Genomic DNA, 18,453 nt, shown 5'->3' with positions numbered 1-18,453 from the left:
ATGGCGGTGCACACCTGTAGTTCCCAGCTACTCGGGAGGCTGAGGCAGGGGAACCACTTGAACCCAGGAGGTGGAGGTTGCAGTGAACCGAGATCACATCACTGCACTCCAGCCCAGGTGACGAGGCTCCATCCCAAAAAACAAAAGAAAACAAAAAATCCGTAAAAGTACTGGGGTCACTAGGAGGAGGAAGTTTTTATGTTTTTGTTTTAAGATGGAGAAAACATAAACATATTTGTAGACCAAAGAGAAGAGCCAGAACAAAGGGAAACAGGAATAAGCCAATGAGAGCTGAAAGCTGGACTGGAGTCGAAGGGCTGGCTGGAGGGATGAGCTCAGCCCCCAGCGCGTCCCTCTCCTGTGGTGAGGGGGATGCTGCCTGCTGAGGGGTCACGTGTCATCTCCCCCTGGGAGAAGCCCCCGCAGCAGCACCCTGCCTTGTGGTGCCATCTCAACCTGGTACTAGCACACAAGCCCACAGGCACGAACCCAAATCAGGGCTGAGTCAGCAGGTGGTGCAGCCTGAGGGGAGGGAACACTGGCCTCTGTCAGGATTGGGGAGGATGCCAACAATTCAGGACAGAAGGGTAGTTATATCACATATGGGCCAAGAACTGATATATCTGGGGCTGGAAACAAAAACTCATACCAGACTAGAGGTTTAAGAAAAGGTCAACCTACAGGATGTAATAGAGGATTTCTAATTTTACTTGTCTTTCTGGAGTATGTAGACATCTTGATCAAGAGTCATTGGAGCAAGTTATGTAATCTTTCTTTATTTTTCTCAGTTGTGAAATAGAATTAATTGCTAGTATTCACTTTTCTTATGGAAACATTTAGGTTTATATATACACACATACTTATATTTCTGTAACTGTATACTGGTGCTTTTTTAAAAAGGTGATCTTTAAGTATCGTATAGGAAAGATTGTTTCATTATTTTGGAGTGATGTGAAATACCACAGCTCTAGAGAACAGAAGACTAGGTTAAAACTAGAATGAGGGCTGATGATGTTTAGGTTAAAACTAGAATAGGGTCCGATGATGTTTAACTGGGTTAAAACTAGAATAAGGTCCGATGATACTTTTCTCTGAATCTCTTGCCTTTGGAAAACAAGTGTCTTCCCCACCTTTCCTTTAAAAGTTAGGACGTAAATACAGGGAGAAGACAGTTTCCTCACTCCTTTCTGCTTTTGTGCTCTGCAGTTAAATGGAACAGTGAACTTTCTACCTACCACAAATGCCACTTGAGTTCCTAGAACCGACATCCCCTCCTTACCGAATACAAAATGGTATGACTGGGTTAAACAGAGCAAGACTGCTGTGTCCCGACAGGATTTCCGCACTGAGGGTCAGGCCTGAGGCCCTTGGGGATTTGTTGGTTTGTATCTCGGGCCACACAGCAGGCGGCGTGTGCTCTGCGCCAGGCCCTTGCAGGGACAGCAGTCCCACGGAGTGCACGTGGCACCCCAGCGAGCCTGCAGCCCTGCTGTGATGACCCCGGGCTGTACGGGTGACCTCTTGCCCCCTGCCACCCTTGTTGCCCAGAGGAAAATCTGCCTCCCAGAAATGTTCTCTCCATCGACAAGCTGCCCCCAACCCCCCACAGGAAGGCCAGATTCAGACGAGCTGTCAGTGACACGGTGACACGGGCCTGCTTTCCTGAGAAGCCCCCTGTCCTCGCCCTTTCTCTCCAGAGGCCCGAGCCCAGTCCCATCATTAAATGGTACAGCTGCTGTATCCAGCTGCCTCTTTGTGATCCACGTGAGGAAAACAGAGGCCTGCAAGTGTGAGTGGTTTGCCCGGGATGTTCGTGACAGGTGAAATGACAGCTCCACCGCACCACGAGAGAGTCCATATTCTAAGCAGGAACTGCTGGGATCCCAGAACCATATTTCTGGGTTTCTCCACTTATACATTGTCACCCTTGTAAGGAGATCGCCAACATTTTTTTTCAGTCCTTCTTCGTGGCCATCTGTAAAAACAAACATCTGGGGCCAGCTAAAGGGGAAGTATATGCTTTTGTTTCAGTAAATCATAGGCAAAATATCATTGGCAGGGAAAAGAGGTTTGATTTTCCCTCGCATCTGCTCCGTTCTTAGGAGATCCCTGTGTACCGCGCGTGTGAATGGACTCTTCCAAACTCATGGCCCCACACTGCCTTTACGAGTGCCCGTCTTCACGGGACTGGGGAAGATGCTAAAAATTAGGCCGGGTAGGAAGGCACCCTGGTTTATTGACAACCCATGAAGTAGACTTCTTAGATCCACTAGAGAGAGCTTCCACAAGCCTTTGGGAATGAACATTAAAGCAATGAAAACAGGACAGCTGCTCTGCACGTGAGGAGCAGGTGCTGGCCCCTCACTTCCTCGCCTTCCACATGTGCGCCACCAGGGAGTAAAACCTCCACAGTCATTCTGAGTCCAGACCCGGCCCTCTAGGCTGAGTTTTCCTCTTCCCAGTCTTCCTGAGAACAGTAGTGATGACTCTTGCCCAGCACTGCACCAAGTCAGGTGGCGTCAGCTTCCTTGGGAAGCAGAACTGGCAGCAGAAGAGAGGGGCTCCAACGTCTCTGGGGAAGGTGCCCTCTTCCAGGCTGGGAGTGTGAGGTCACACCTCACCACTGCAGCTATCGACCTGATTTTATTTTGATTTTTGCATCGACTTTTGTTACTTTGACTATTTTGATTTTCCTGATTTTTATCGATTCATTTTGTTTTTGTTACCTTTTGTTTACTTATTTCCTTTCCTTTATTCTGACTCCTTTGTTTCCGAAATTCTTTACCCTCATTTCTTCATTCTTATTTCTGTTTCCGGATTTATCTGATTTGACGACTTTGAAATGATTTGATCTGATTTTGTGATTTTGATTTTTTATTTGAAATTTTATGAAAGATTTCCGGATTTATCTTTATCTTTGTTCTTTATTGAAAGATGGAATGACGACGGAGCGACGATTTTGTGATGACGATGGATGTGATGAAAGATGGATGATTTGATTGATGATTTATGAAGATTGATTTTTATTTTATTTTTGATTTTATTTTATTTCGATTTTGTTATTTTATTTTGTTGATTTCGGATTTTATTTTGTTATCTTTCCCTATTTTCTCTGTCCAAACAATCTTTGAGGGACTAAAATTAAAATGAAAGGTGGTTATTGTGGAATAATTAGGCCCCATGGGAGGAGAGGCGTATTGTATTAATGCCCCAGGGTTGTGATTAGCTAATAATGCTAGTGCCTGTGTCATGGCTTAATTATCCTACTTCCTCACAATCTTTTCCTGCACAGTTGGAATTCAGCATCCACGCTCTTTTGAGGCAAAACGGCAACCGCGGGCTCCAGTGTCCTGAGTATGTTTGGTCAATGCAGGCAATTTTCTCTGTGTTTACAATGATTTTATTTTCTAAACCACAAAGCCACTGTGCTTTCACTGTCTAATTGTTCTATGGAAAGTGTTTAATGAGTGCACCGAAGGCAAATTCTTGCTGTCTTCTGTTAATGTTTTGTTGTAGCTTAAAAAAGAAAAAAGTATTTTGCTATCCAGGAAAAGTGGGAAGTAGGGTTAATATGGGAACATTAACGCATGTGTTCCTGGAAAGCAAGCTGGTGTCTGCGACAGACTTAGCTAGACATGCCCTGCAGATACGCTGATACCAGGTGAGGGGGAAGGGGAACATTCATGTGGGAAGTATCTTTTAAATAAAGAACTGGCAAGTGTGAGAGATGGATAAGCCCCTCATTGCCGTTTTTCTTCCTTTCGTGGTGGATCTGGAATCTTTAGAAGGATGGAGGAATAGCCAAGTTCCTCAGCAGGCAGCCTCACCCCAAATCAAGAGTCTTGTTCACCATCCCACCTTCTACAAAGAATAAGACGCCCACTGGAGCCCCTATGCAGGCCCTGCTCCCGCTGCCCACCCCGCTCCTGCTCCGGGGAGGGAGGTGGGCTTCTCCAGGACGGGCTTGGGCTGGGCCTCTGCTCCTGCCTGCGCAGAGTGGCGGCCTGGGAGCTGAGCGTGGCCCTCGGCGGCCCTGCTTCTGAGCTGCCTCAGAGGAACGGAGGGGTTCTCTGGCCCTGGCCCAGTCGTACCATGGCAGCAACTGACTTTACCCACTCTGTTTCTGAAGCTCTTCCCATTCTCTCTGGCACATAAGCAGAAGGGACGACAACTCTGACCAAATGGCCTGCAGAGCATCCGCAGCCCAGGGCCCTGGGCCAGAGGGAGTTGACACCACACAACTGTGCGCTTTTTCTTGGTGACTTTCTCTGTGATCTGGTCATTTAGGATCGAGTCAGGTGTGCTTAGTGTGGCAGCTGCTGTATCGGTTTCCCTGCGAGAGGAAGTAAAAGCTGTTTCCATTTGAAGCTTAATGGGGCTTGTATTTACGTAGATCCTTTGTTCTCGGGTCTCTCAATTGACATGGGATTTTCACATTGTTCCGTTATGCTGCGGGCATTGAAAGTTGGAGCCTTCACCAGAGTTCTGCCTGGAAGCATTAGAATCCTGCCTTCACGGAGTCCTCTCTTTCTCTGCCAGGAGATGAGGCCAGAGTGTGTTTGGCACAACAATAAGAGCTTTTCAAAAGTTGGCTTTTTGGACCTTGTGGCCATCAAGCCTAGCCTTAGGGTCTGCAGGAACCGCTTGATACACGTCGGAGGCATCTGCTTTCTCACCCCATAAACAGGGACTCGAGTGCCTCAGAGGCGGCGCAGCTCGCTGCGGAAGACTTCTCTTCACTAGCCGGCTCCCCTCTGTATCCAACTAAAATCTGCTTTTGAACAGCTTCCACCCACTGATCCTAATTTTGATCTCTTGAGCTGCGAAGAATATCTTTCTCACGTCAAGACCTAAGACTGTTTCTTGCCTTAGTCTTCACCTCTCTAGGCTCAGTTTTACTCTTATCAGCTCACTCTCTTTCAACTCAGTTTTCGTGTCTTGTCACCCTCCTCGGGACGCTCTCAAAACTGTACACACAGACAGACCTTCCCGATGGCCAGACTAATGAGAAAGGCAGCAAAATTAGTCACCATCCATCCAGTCGCCTCTCTGGGGAGGAAGATGTTGAATCTTCATTGCAAGTGCTGTAAAATGAAGTGAAAAGATGCAGTTCCTCTTTTGAGGACAGAATACCCGGATTCTCCTCCCTCAGATGTAGACTGAACACACGTTTATTGATCACCCGCTGTGTATCACACATCAGTGCCGCCTTCTCGGACCGTCGCGCCCATCCGCAGAGGCAGCGCACGTGACTCCCATTTCATGCATAAATGCTAAGCCTCAGCTGAATGGAGCAGATGGCCCAAGGTCTCACAGACTGGAAGGGACAGAGCCAAAAAATTAAAGGCAAATCTGAGTGAGTGCAAGTTCACTGCTTCCGTAAGTAAATCTCTGCAGTAGCCACTAGATAGACGTAAGAGGCAAAATAGAATCTTGACTTCCACATCAACATCATGCTGACTCTGCAGCCAGACCCCTGGGTTTAAATTCTGGCTCTGCCACTGAGAGTTGTGTGACCTTCTGCACGCCACTTCACTTCACAGGGTAACTGTAAAGGACTTAATGGGCTAAGGCGCGTGACGTGCATTCGGCAATGAGCAGCAGGTGGCAGGCGCTCACACCTTCGCTGCGCTTACTGTCAGCGTTCTTCCCAGTACGGTGGAGCTGGAGAATGTTAGTTTCCTGTTGCTGAGATGACAAGTTACCACCAACCTCATGGCTTAAAACAACACATATTTATTATGCTGCAGTTCTGTAGATGAGGAACCCAGCAGACTCACTGGGCTGGGGTCAGGGTGTCAGCAGGGTGTGTTCCTTCTGGAGGCTCTCGGGGTAAATCTATTCCTTCCCCAGCTTCTGCAGGCCACCAACTTCACTTGGCTCATGGTCCCTTCCTCCATCTTCAGAGCCAGCAAGTCCTCATGCTGTCATCTCTGATTTTTTTCTCTTTTCATTCCTTCTTCGATTTACAAGAACCCACCCAGACCATCCACAGTAATCTCCCCCATCTCAAGGTCTGCTGATCAGCAACCTTCCTAGTCCATTTTCTGTGGCTTATAACAGAGGACCTGAAAGTAGATAACTTATTTTAAAGAGGAATTATTTCTTACAGCTCTGGAGACTGAGAAGTCCAAGGTCAAGGCAGTGCATCTGGTGAGGGACTCTGCAGTCCCGAGGCAGTGCGGGGCATCACATGGCCGGGGGCTGAGTGTGCTAACATGTTTGCTTAGGACGCTCTTCCTCTTCTTAGAAAGCCCCACTTCCACTCCTGTTACATAACCCATGAATTCCTCAACCCATTAATTCATGAATGGATTAATCCATTCATAAAGGCAGAGCCCTCGCAATCCAATCACCTTTGAAAGGCCCTGCTACATTGGGGATAAAGTTTCCAACACATGGAATTTGGGGAATGCACATTGAAACCACAGCACATTCCATCTACAATTTTAATTTCTCTTGGCTGTGTGACCTAACATATTCACAGGTTCCAGAAATTAGGACATGGATGTCTTGGGTTGGCTGGGGGATGAACAGAGAACATAATAATAATTATTAGCTCCCTCTCCAAACATAGCCCTTAGGCCCCAGATAAGCTTAATCTGCCTATCCAGGAATGGCGCTGTTGGAACAGAGAGAGAAGAGAGAACAGGAACACCTTTGTCAAATACACGTTGGCATCTTCTGGTTCAACTCGGTGCCCCTCCCCTAGCCCTGCCCCGGTGGATGCAGGTCCTTCCCGATTCTACCAGTCTGATTAGTCACCCCTCCTCCCATAGGAAATCCAAGGATGGTAAGGAGCTAGGGGGAGGTGGTCCAGGTTATCCACATGGCAGAGAAAAGAACTTTTTCCTGGCAAGTGGACTCAGGTCCTTGCCTCTCTGGAAATGTATTTGGGTTGGTTTGAGAGAGCTTCCAAACAGCCCTTCCTCCACAACTGCTGTATCCCTAAGTGGCAAAGGCCACTGGCCTCCTTGTGGAGTCCTCATGGCCACACCTGGGTGCTGGCGCCCACCCTGCATCCCTCACGGGTACACCGGGGCCAGTCCCTTGAGCACTCTGGGCCTCTGCTTCTTCATCTTTCACGTGCAGGAAAGACTCTAGTTCACAGTTTGCCTGGGAGCATCCCACTGCAGTAAAAGATCCGTTTGAAAGATGTACTATTACCTGTTATTGTCAGTGGGATTAGGAAGAGAAGGAAGGCCCTGCACTGGTTGGGGGGTCCGGCTCTCAGCTCTGTTGGAGATACTATACGGGAGTTACTCCAGGTGATCTTCTAGCACCTAATGACCTAGGCGCTCGGTCTTGGACCTACAGTGTTAACCTAAGACAAGAATCTCTTCTGGGTATAGTGTTCATCCGAGACCTAGCACAGCCCTGAGGAGAAGGAACCCATCCTGTCTGCTCAGTTGGGATTAGTGTTTGGGATTACTCAATTTGTAGTTTTCCAAAAGTGAGCTTATCTGGTCAAACAAGCAAAGAACTTCTGTGGCCAGGGCCAAGGTGGGCATATCCTCACCATCAGGGTCTCTGGACCACCTCGCTTTTCCTCTTCTCCACACCCCACCCTACCCCACAAACAGTTTTCACAAAACGCCATAGACTTTGCCACATGAGCTGATAAAACCAAGGCGTCCTTGACTGCTCGACCATTTTCTTTCCTGGCAAGCCAGCTGGCCTGAACGTCCATTGCCTGATTGATAGGTTTTAACCAGTGGTACAACAGGCTTAAAATGTGACGTATACAAGTTATTGCAGCCACTGTGCAAGCAAGGTGAGGTGCACTTTGCAGCCTCCGTTTGGGATCCTCTTGGCTTTGTTCTGCCTCCTCCTGCTTGGATGGTGCAGCCTCTGCTTGAAGAGGTGCTCTGGGAGATTATGAGCCAACATTTATAGACTGCACCTCTCCTGAGGTGCTGCTCCTTTGGCATTTTGTAAAACTTTTAAGTGTGAAAGCGTAGGGTACAGTTCTCAGCACAGACTGAAGGAATTTGAGGTGGGAAGAATGCAGATGGTGGTCCGAGGCAGCATCTTGCCAGTCTGCCAGCACAGAAATGGAGAGTCTGGGTGTTGGTGGCACCACGTGTGTCTCTGTCTAGGACCTCCCTCGATTGTGCATCTGCTGAATGGTCAGTCTTTAAGTACTTGATCAAGGTTGGCTGTGTGACAAATTGGAGTTTTTCTTATGCTTTAAATAGATTATTTGTTAACATTCAAAAGGTTTGTAAAGGTGGCTAGATGTGCAATAAAACTATCCTCTTACAACTGAGATGCCAGTTGGGGTGAATTTTCAAAGTATTGTCCAATGATGTAGAGTGCACAGAGCATCTTTCCACTTTAAGGCAAGTCATCTAGTTAATTTTTCTTAGTCTCATGTTTGATTCTTCTCCCTCCTTTTCTTTACCTTCTCTCCATCTTTCTACTGGGACTGTCTAAGAACAGCATAGTTAGAAGTAAGAAATTATGTCCAGTTCACTGTAGCCGACCTCCCAGTTTTTAAATAGGAAGCCAGGGTGTAAAGAGATCTAATTTGCATATCAATTCATTGTCATCGGTAACAAAAGTGGCCCAGGGAGTTTCTAGGCTGCCTCCACCTCTCCTGTGGCCCCCTGAGCTAGGCTTCCCCCGTGCCCGTAGGCTATGTGCATGTCTGTGCCTATGGAGCTCTCTGTCCAACTCACTGTTTGCCATCACCACTGGGAGTCATCCACACAAGAGCAGTGTATGGCATCAACACACCTGTTTGCAGACCTACCTTGGAGACTTGGAGGATTTGAGAAGTCATCCCTGAGCACAAGATCAGCCAGGCCTGGCGTCCTCCAGCACCTCTTCTCCCTTGCCCCGAGGCGAAGCACTCTCTAGAAGCAGGCTCTGACGGGCCCTACTCTGGATGCCCCTGGATGGGGGCACAGCAGGCAGCATCTCTGGGCCAGCAATTCACAGTGTGGATGTCATAGGAAGAGAAAGGTTACAGCCTGGCATACAGGGTCCTCCCTGTGATTTCCTGCAAGGTGGAAGAAGGTCCTCCAACAGAAGCCAGACCAGTGGCTGTGCAGTCATCAACAGTTGGAGATGTTTAGATGAAAGTGGAGAAAAGTGTTACCTGCTTTCGTTGTTTCATAAAATAGATCCTATATCATTTTGTCTGTTCGGTTCAACCTCTACCTAATAACTGATGATGATCTAAAAATGGTGCCAAATACAGTGCCAAATTCATTATATAGATTATTTGATCTTTACAGCAACCCGGTGAATTAGGTACCCTTCTTCTTCCTCCATTTAAATACAATGAAACAGAAGCTTGGGGAGATGAGGGAACAGATTGAGTCCAAGGCAGGTTTAATGAAACCCCATTTTGCCTCTAGTTTTTTTGTGTTTTGTTTTTAAGATTCCAGTGAAAAGAGCTGATGAAACTATAGAGTTGTGTTCTTTATTAAAATTTATAGTTTCATTTTTCAGTAGCAATGGGGGTGAGCTAGGACCCTTTTTCCTGCTTTTCTCAGTGATGCCCCATGCCAGCCAACTTCCATGATCCTTCCCCTGCTCACCACAGAGGCAGGTGACCATCCCCAGTTACAGTGCAAAAAGGTGGAGACTGGTGAAGTCTGTGCTGTAAGATGACATTCTGCATGGTGCAAGCTGCAGAGACCAAGAGCAACAGCCTGTCTTGTGTTTTGTGTCTTGTGTTTTGCTGGATATAAGATTCTGAGTTAATAGGTTTTTTCTTTTTAGCACTTTTAATATGTCCATCTTACTAACTTCTGGTCCACTGTTTCTGCTGAGAAGTCAGCTGTTAATCTTACTGGGATCCATGATGAATCATTTTTCTCTTGCTCCATTCAAGATTTTCTCTTAAACTTTCAACATATTTCTGTCATGTGCCTGGGTATAGATTTCCTTACCTTTATCCTACTTGGAGTTTGTTCATTTTCTTGCATGTGTAGATTAATGTCTTTCATCAGATTTGGGAAACTGTCAGCCATTATGTCTTGAAATTTTTTTTTCCAGTCTTTATCTTTGGTACATGCATTACACAGTTTACATGTGTGTTAGTGTGCTTAATGGTGTGCCATATTTCTATGAGGCTCTGTTCATTTCTCCATTCTTTTTTCTTTCTCTCCTTTAGACTGTAAAATCTCTATCAATATATCTTCAAGTTCACTTATTCTTCTGCCAACTCAAACCAACCGTGGAGCCCTATGGTGAATTTTTCATTTTGGTTCTTTACTTTTCAGCCCCAGAATTTCCATTTTTAAAATCAGGACACAAGTAAATTACATATAGCCCATTAAAACTTGTCAGTTCAATTCAGGTCACATTTATTTATTAAAGTTTTATAGGTATTTTGCAGATTATTTCACTGCAATTACCCTCATTTAAAATTGTTTTTGTATGGTGAACTGTCTAGGCTAATTTTTATTTCCATCACTTTCCTACTGAAAGTTAAATTTTAAAATGCTGCCATTTGCCATTTGCCTGGTAGATGTCTATCACATGCTAGGCAGTATGATTTTCTTAAAATTGCCAGTGGCCTCTGTCCTGTTTACTGGCACTTACTGTGTTGATTTATGAATGTTGAAGGAAATAAATTTACTTTGTAAAATAATTTCCAATTTTTTAAATACTTTCAGCCTTTTGTTGACATTCTTTATTTGATGAAACATTGTAATTATACTTTTAATCCTTTAGGCATGATTTTTTAGATTGTTATCCTGTTTATAATAGCTGCTTTCATGTCTTTGTCCACTAAGTCTAACATCTGGGCCCTCTTACGCACAGTTTCTGTTGTGTGCTGTCTGCTTTTTCCCGTGTACGGATTCCATGTTCTTGTTCTCTTGCACATATCATAGCTTTCTCTTAACAACAGGACACTGTAGATGTTACAGCACTTCTGGGTGCTGATCCTCCTTACCCACTGCACATCACCCCTTCCCCCCTGGCTTCTCATTTGTGTTTATTTCCTTATTGATTTAGCAAGAATAATTCAGTGAAGTCTATTCCCCTGCGGTACACCTCTGCTGTCACTCCTCAGAGGCCACAGCCTTGAGCTATGAGTGACATTCCTATTTTTCCTTTGTTAAACTACAAAATTCTTCCAGACAGCTCCCTTTCACTGCCTCTTTGCCTAATCTCTGTTAAGTTTCTGGCTGCTGTGTCTCTGTTGTTTTCACTTCCAGCTGCCTCCACCAATCTTCAATTGTTTGCGCTATTATTTTTTGCCCTGGAGAATAAATTGTCCCCACAGTCTGCTCTGATTGCGGTTGGGCCCTTTCATAGGAGTGCTCTTTCAGGCAGTCCCTGAGGCCTGCTCTGACCCCAGCAGGACTCCTTCTGGCTGTCCCTTTCCCTGCCCTCTCTGCTAAGCTTTCAGCTAGTCTACTTTGCCATCATGGAGCTACTGCCTACTCTTAATTGCTCATCAACAAAATTTCTCTTGTTTCTGACAGTGCCTTAGGCTTGAACTTTCCCATACTCTGTTCCAAATAATTAGTTATCCTTAGGGAAAGTTACAGAGCCCTTTGTTCTTGTGACCTATCTCTCCCTGCTCTGGAGGTGGTGCAGGGACAGTGGCCTGCTTTTCTGTGAATGACACCTCTGGTCTACAAGAAGGGTGCTGTGTGAGCATAGGAGCAACTGGTCTTCTCTCCTTGCCTTTTCCAGCATAAAACCTCCACCCAGTGAGTGAGATGGGCTGAGTGGGACCTAGTACTCTCAGAATGCTATGCCTGGTGTAGACCTTCCACTCCATGAGTAAAGGCTGGGCTGAGGAAGGGACCCCTCTGCTTCTTGGCCTAGAATAGAAATTCTGCCACAGAGCTGGCAGGGGTGGGAGCTGTGAATTGTCAATGTTGGTAGTCTCCCCCTCCCTGGGAGAAACCATAACCCTGTGTGTTTGGAGCTGTGGGAAGAGGGAGCCCCATCTTCTTGGCCATAACCGCCCAGGGTAGAGCTTCCTTTATGCTGAGCTTCAGAGGAGGGGATTTGTACCAGGAAAGGGAGTAGGTTGTGGGTTGTAGCTCACATGCCACGGATTCTTGCTGTTCTTGCTGATGTTTGATAAATCTTCTGGAGAAAAACTATTTATTCATGTATGTACTTAGGACAATTTCCAGAGACCTTAAGTGGTTGGTTTTTATCATTTTATCTGTTGTGGTTGTTTCACTAGAAAGAGGGCCCACGGATATCCTTATTTTAAAAGTACTTCCCTCGTGTCCCCTAAAATTGTATGAAAATGTTCAGGCCTCTTTTGCTGGTTTAGAATTCAAACATGTACTAGGGATGGTCTTTAACACGCTACTTACTAGCACAGCAATCTGGCAAGGACCATCACATGTAGACTGACATCAGATGCAGTCCCTAGGAAATACCCCAAATAGGAGAGATTTCTATTTCTGGCAGTTAGGCAGACTAGATTGCTGGAAGGACCCTCCCACTGGGAAAAACCCTGAAATGTATAGTAAGGTTTTTAAAAATATATTTAATGACATCAGTAGTCAATTAGCAAAAAATACTCATAAATCAATGACTAAGTGAAAGAGGAAACTCAGAGAAGCGGCAGCATATTGAATGTGGCTTTCCCCTTAAGGATATTTGGTGAACTGAATAAATTCGAGTATCTGTTCGCACAGCTTTCCCAACCATAAAGAATACAAGAAAGTCCAAGGCTTCTGTGCAGTATCTAATAGGAGACCCTCCCCATACAAGGTTGAAACCCCAAAAGGCTAAACTCTCAGTGTAAAGATGAACAAAAAATGTTCCCCCCTTAGAAAACTACAAGGAAAACTGCCTATCTCAAAACATAGTGCTAGGTAGGGCCGGGGGAATTTCCCTCTGACAATTCATAGCAGTAAACCATCCCTCACGTGAGTTTACAACCCAATCTGATTGTGTCTGAGTGGCCAAAAATCCTAAGCCATGAAGTTAAAGTATCCCCAGCTTGTAGTTTCCTCCAGCACCTTGTAGAATCAAATGTTAAGTCGTTCTTGAAAGAACCCATCTTCAACCCAGACCTCAAATTATTCCTAGAAATAAAGTTCCAAGATAGTTAAGTTCACAACCAAAAAAAAACCCCACAAAATATACAAGCAAACCAAGCACCAAGAGTGAGAAATAGCAGGGACATTATTAGATACCACCATTATTAGACCTCAGATATTAGCATTATTAGCATACAACAGAAAGGAAGTATAGCTAATACGTTTACATATTAAAAGAATTTGAAAAGTGAAAAAGTGACTGATTATGAAAAATGATCCAGCATGTTGATAACATTCTAGAAATGAAAAAATATAACCAAAATGTAAAATTTGGAGATGTAAGTTCAACAGAACATTACATACAATTGAAAGACAATGTGGTGAGCTGGAACACAGATTTTGGAGATGATGCCCAACTGAGAAACAGAACATGAGAGGTTAAGTGACATGGACTAAATCTAACTGAGGTCTAGCTAAATTCCTAGTGGAAAGGAGAAAGAGGATGGGGGAAAGTCAATATAAGAGCAGCTAATAACCAAGAACTTTCCAGAACTGATAAAAGGTAGAAACAAAAATCCACATATTCAGGGATCCAGATGAATTCCAAGCAGGGAAAATAAAAATCAATCTAAACTTGGAAGCACCACAGTGATAAATGCAGAACACCAAAGACAAGGAGAAGATCTTTAAAACAGAGAGAAAAACCACCTCCAAGGAACACGAACATCTCAGTGCCTAACATCTCAACAGTAATAATGGAAGTCAGAAGGCCGTAAAATGTGCTTAGAAAAACCTGTCAATCTCGAATATCCAGGAAAGAAATATTTCATGAACTAGGATAAAGACGTAATTTTCACACAAACTAAAGCTAAAAGACTTTTTCACCAATAGACCCTCACAAAATAAAGCTGTATTGGATATAACTTCAAACTAAAGGATAAATAACCCAGATGAAAGATGAATAATAAGCAAAGGAAGTGGTAAATATGTGGGCAAATCTAAATGTGTGCTGTAAAGAATAATAAGTGCTGAATAAAAAACTGAAACCAAGCTACAAGTAAAATGCATGAATATCCCGCACCTGGGTTCAGAGGGGGCTCTTCTGCCTTAAAGTATGCTCAGATCCTTGAATTGTTCTGGCAAAGGGCAAAGATAAGTAACTTTGCTTTTCGTAAGTTAAAGATCACTTAGTTTTTATGACCATATACAAGAGAGTAGAAATACTATGCATGACTTCCAAAGTAGTAGAGAGGGGAAATGATATTGAAAGACAAACCTAGCTGGCTTGGTGGCTCACACCTGTAATCCCAGCACTTTGGGAGGCCAAGGCGGGTGGATCATGAGATCATGAGGTCAAGAGATCAAGGCCATCCTGGCCAACATGGTGAAACCCCATCTCTAATAAAAATACAAAAATTAGCCAGGCATGATTGCAGGCACCTGTAGTCCCACTTACTCGGGAGGCTGAGGCAGAAGAATCACTTGAACCTGGGAGGCGGAGGTTGCAGTGAGCCGAGATCATGCCACTGCACTCCAGCCTGGGAGACAGAGCAAGCCTCTGTCTCAAAGGACAGCAAGAAAGGAGAGAAAAAAAATGTAATATTAGCAGAACAAATAGGACAAAATCTAAATGCCCTTACTAAAAGACTTAAATTATAAGGCTGTGTTGTTTTTAAACCTGTCTATATATTAGAGATGTAGCCAAAATATAAACAGGTAAGTAAAAAGATGGCAAAAGATATCCAGTGCAAAAACCCAAAAAAGCTGGTGCTTTCTTACACCAAACATCATACAAAACAGACTTCAGGGAAAAATTAGAAACAAAAGCTTGCCCCAAAAAGGTTTGTTTCACCAGAAGATAGGATCATTTCCAAATCTATGCAAGTAGTAACCTCTTGCATAGAAATATACCTTCAAGATACATTTCCAGAAATAAGCATGTTTACATGGAGTTGGAGTGACAGACGTTCACATGCTTCTTCCAGTAACTGACAGATCAGGCAGACCAAGAAATGTCTTACATTTAAATGTTTTCCATTTTGAAAGTTTATTGAAGATACTATGAATAACTTTATACCAGTATATAGTTGAAAACAAAATACAGCAATTTCTAGAAAGCAGCAACTTAATAAAACGGATTCAGAAACGAAAAGTTCAGTCATCCTATTTATTAGGGAAATTTAATCGTTATTTCAAAATACTCCCATGAAGAAATAGAAAGTCCAGAATATTTAACTGGCAAGTGCTACCGCACACTTAAATGACAATTAATTTTAATATTACAGAGTCTATTCCAGAGAACAGAGAAATAGGAACCCTCTCCCAGTCATTGTATGAGGTTAGCAAAACTAAAGACAGTACAAGAAGGAAAAATAAAGGCCCATCTTACTCATGCACATAGGTTTAAAAAAAAAAAACTAAGCAAGATATTGTCCAATAATGAAGCCAAAGAATGATTGCCAACTTCGTTATGTATAAAGCTGGCTGGGCAGGCCTCCCATTCACAGATTTCCCCACCATCCAGCAGTGAGTGTATTTGCTATATTGGCAAAACAGTGCTATGATGATTTTTTTTTAACCACCAAATCTGTCAAAATTGCCACAAGTACAATTCCATATGTCCTTCACCCAAAGCCACAAGCACGGCTCCTCAGCTCCGTCCAATGAGATGATGACAGAAGGATTTCCAGTCTTCTTGGCTCTCACTCACCTCGTGTCTTTTCTCCCCTCTTCTCTGTCTTCCTTTTGTTTTTCAGTGGCTGCTTCAACCCCAAACTCCACTGCTGGTGCAGCCATGAACTCCTTGACCTCTCTTGGGACTCTGCAAGGACTGGCTGGAGCCACTGTTGGACTGAATAATATTAATGCACTAGCAGGTACCATCAACAGTGAGTATTTGCTGCTCTGGTGGACAGCCTTCCCCCAAATTCTCCACAGAAAGTGGTCAGCCAGAAATGAGCCGAAAAAGGATATGCCACGGGGAGAACTAAAACTTGGGATGGAGGAGCACATGCTTTGATAGGCAAAAGCTGCCTACACTCATTTTGCCTCAGAAAACCCCCGACCACTCTCCACCCCCAGATTCTCTTCAGTGTGTAGCACCGCGCGTGTGCTCATCCATGGGCTTCTGTGGCTGGCAGCTATTTTCAGGTTTCCAGAAGTTTGGTTTGGTTTGCTTTGGTTTCGGTCGGTTCTGTCCTGCGAGGCAGGGTGTTACAGTGGGAAAAGTTAATGGACTGGAAGGCTGGAAGCCCGAGCCCAGCTCTGCTGCCAGGCAGCTGTGGGAAGTCAGGCAGATGCTGCTCCCTCTCTGGGCTCGGGAGTCTCCATTTGAGAATGGAAAGTTCTGGATCAGATGATTCTTAAAGGTAGCCTCCAGCTCCAAAGTCCAAAGATTCATGACAATTAAATACGGGAGAAAATTAGGCCTTGGAAAGAAGCAAATGAAACAGGGGAGAGGAGTCACTGCCGGAACTGACATGATCAGAATCTTTATTAAGCACCCACAGGTATGGGTCACTCTACATTAGGGACCATCCAGAGGGACATTGTTTAGCTGTGGCAGGTTGAAGTAGGCTGGAAGCATATCACCTAGAAAATTGTACTTGGTTCCAAAACATACGGATGGACTCACCAGAGAATTCCTGGTTCTGTCCTCCACAGCCCACCCGTTCCTGTCATTCTCGGTTGATGGGGGAACGGTGTGCCGGCCAGAGGATAAGTCATGTTTTAGACTCCTGCTCGGTATGGGTTCCTGCACTGGGGAAACTGATCCTCAGCCCACAGAGGGGACACGTAATTTCCCTGTCCCTCCGTTTCGGACTCCCTGGTTGCCTGAGAGTAGCCAAGCCCAGCAGATCCACGACAGCCAACAGAGCTGCTGATACTGGAGCCCAGTTAGCTACCATGCAGCCCGGACACCCCCGCACCTGCCCGTTCTCATTTTTAATAAAGGAGTCCTTGACAGTTGTTGCCCTATTTTAAGCCATGGTTCAGTAAGTGGACTGTTTTGAAAGGGTGACCAGGCAGTATAATTTTTTAAAGCAATATAATCCCAGTAATTTCATACTGTAAAAGCTCAGAATACCTTGCACTGGACTTGGTAGAAAATGAACCTAAAATTTATCCAAATAAAAATTAACTTTTGTAATCCTGATAAAATAGATCATTTTTAGAATTAGGACATTTTCCAGGTTTTAGTACATCCTTGTATGCAGAAGCTCTAGGAGAAGCAAAAGCGTGGACCGAGCTTTAGCTGACCATACCTCCCAAATGGGATGGCTCGTGATTAGCGTGGAGCCCGTGAACTGGTAGCCGCGCGGCGGCCGCAATGTTTTATTCCAGTTAGAACCACCTCCAGCTTTGACTTTTCCAGCAGCCAAGTAGGAGCCTCACTGCCTTGACCCCTGTTTCCGGTACAGCTCCTCGCTCTGACCTTGTCCTTCACCTAGGTCGAGGACGCGTGTGCTCGCACACATCCCCTCATGCTGCTTCTCTTGCCCCAGGACCTAGTTCCCCTAAAACAAGGACTTTGATTTGACCGCCTGCCTGTCCTTGGTCTGCAGAGTAACAGGCCAGTGGGAATGGTTGTCCTCCTCAGCACGTGCTCATGACTGGTGTGTGTGTCCTCTCGTCCGTGTCCCGCCCTGTCCACGCTGCTCTGCTCTGCATTGCTGAGATTGTGCCATCATTCTCGTCAGGGACTGCAGAGGGCTGTGTTGAATGGCAGAGAAACCATGAGTCGTTCTTGTGTGGGGTCTTGTGTGATACACATTTTGCTTCTGGCAAGGACAACAAGTTTAAATTGTTTTGCTTTTTAAAATTCTTTGCTATTGGGTTAATATCAGTCTGTACAGTTCATAGAAAATGAAGAAAGAATGTCATTTCACATAACCCCTACTAGAGAGTATGAACCAAGAAAATATTTAATTAAACCAAAACCAGGCACAAATGAAAATACATTCCTTGTGCCTGGAAAGTGTTACTAATGCAGAGCTGTTTTACAATCTCCAGCACTGACCTAGAGCTAATATTTGCTGCTTGTCGCAAAATATCAACAGAAAACCTTCCAAGACAGAGTATCCTCTTTCAGACCATTCCTTCTCAACAGAGATGATTATGCTACCAGTTCCACTGGATAATTCCTAAACAAAGTCGTCAAGCAGTGGTTACCTGGACAGAGTCAGCTTCTCAAATAGTTGACGGCAGCTTCCCTAGCACCGCTGTCAATCCCACCCCACTGCAGCAGCCGTTATCTGTTTCCATATGGAGAGTATTCAGGTTTTCTGAATAGAGCCAACTCTTTCCCACTGACACAGCAGCCAGCCAGAAAGCAGGTAGATGACTCACCAGAGCCTACGTTTTACCCTCTTTCCTGCTCAAGAGCCCAACACCTCTCCCAAAAAATGAAGTTTTTGGTCAGTAGACAAGTAGCTAAATTATACTGTTTTGAGTTGGATGTCCTTTTTATTCCCTT

At 44.8% G+C, this 18,453-nt stretch overlaps 1 protein-coding gene across 38 annotated transcripts in view; it reads left to right on the top strand.

Moving 5' to 3' along the window:
* CELF2 (CUGBP Elav-like family member 2) overlaps positions 1-18,453 on the top strand; it is an 861,437-nt gene that overhangs the window by 823,405 nt on the left and 19,579 nt on the right. For 21 of the 38 annotated variants that reach the window (XM_017944483.3, XM_017944484.3, XM_021943921.2 and 18 more), the window contains one exon: positions 15,734-15,853. In XM_017944483.3, the coding sequence (XP_017799972.1) occupies positions 15,734-15,853 (120 nt within the window). Of the gene's footprint in view, positions 1-15,733; positions 15,866-18,453 lie in introns of all 38 variants that reach the window. The other 17 variants (XM_017944501.3, XM_031652715.1, XM_009213961.4 and 14 more) reach the window with 1 other exon arrangement.

The sequence above is a fragment of the Papio anubis genome, chromosome 11 (assembly GCF_008728515.1).
Source record: "Papio anubis isolate 15944 chromosome 11, Panubis1.0, whole genome shotgun sequence".
In the NCBI taxonomy this organism is placed as follows: Eukaryota; Metazoa; Chordata; class Mammalia; order Primates; family Cercopithecidae; genus Papio; species Papio anubis.
Note: the sequence above shows the minus strand (reverse complement) of the source record. Positions and strands in the feature narration are given on the sequence as shown.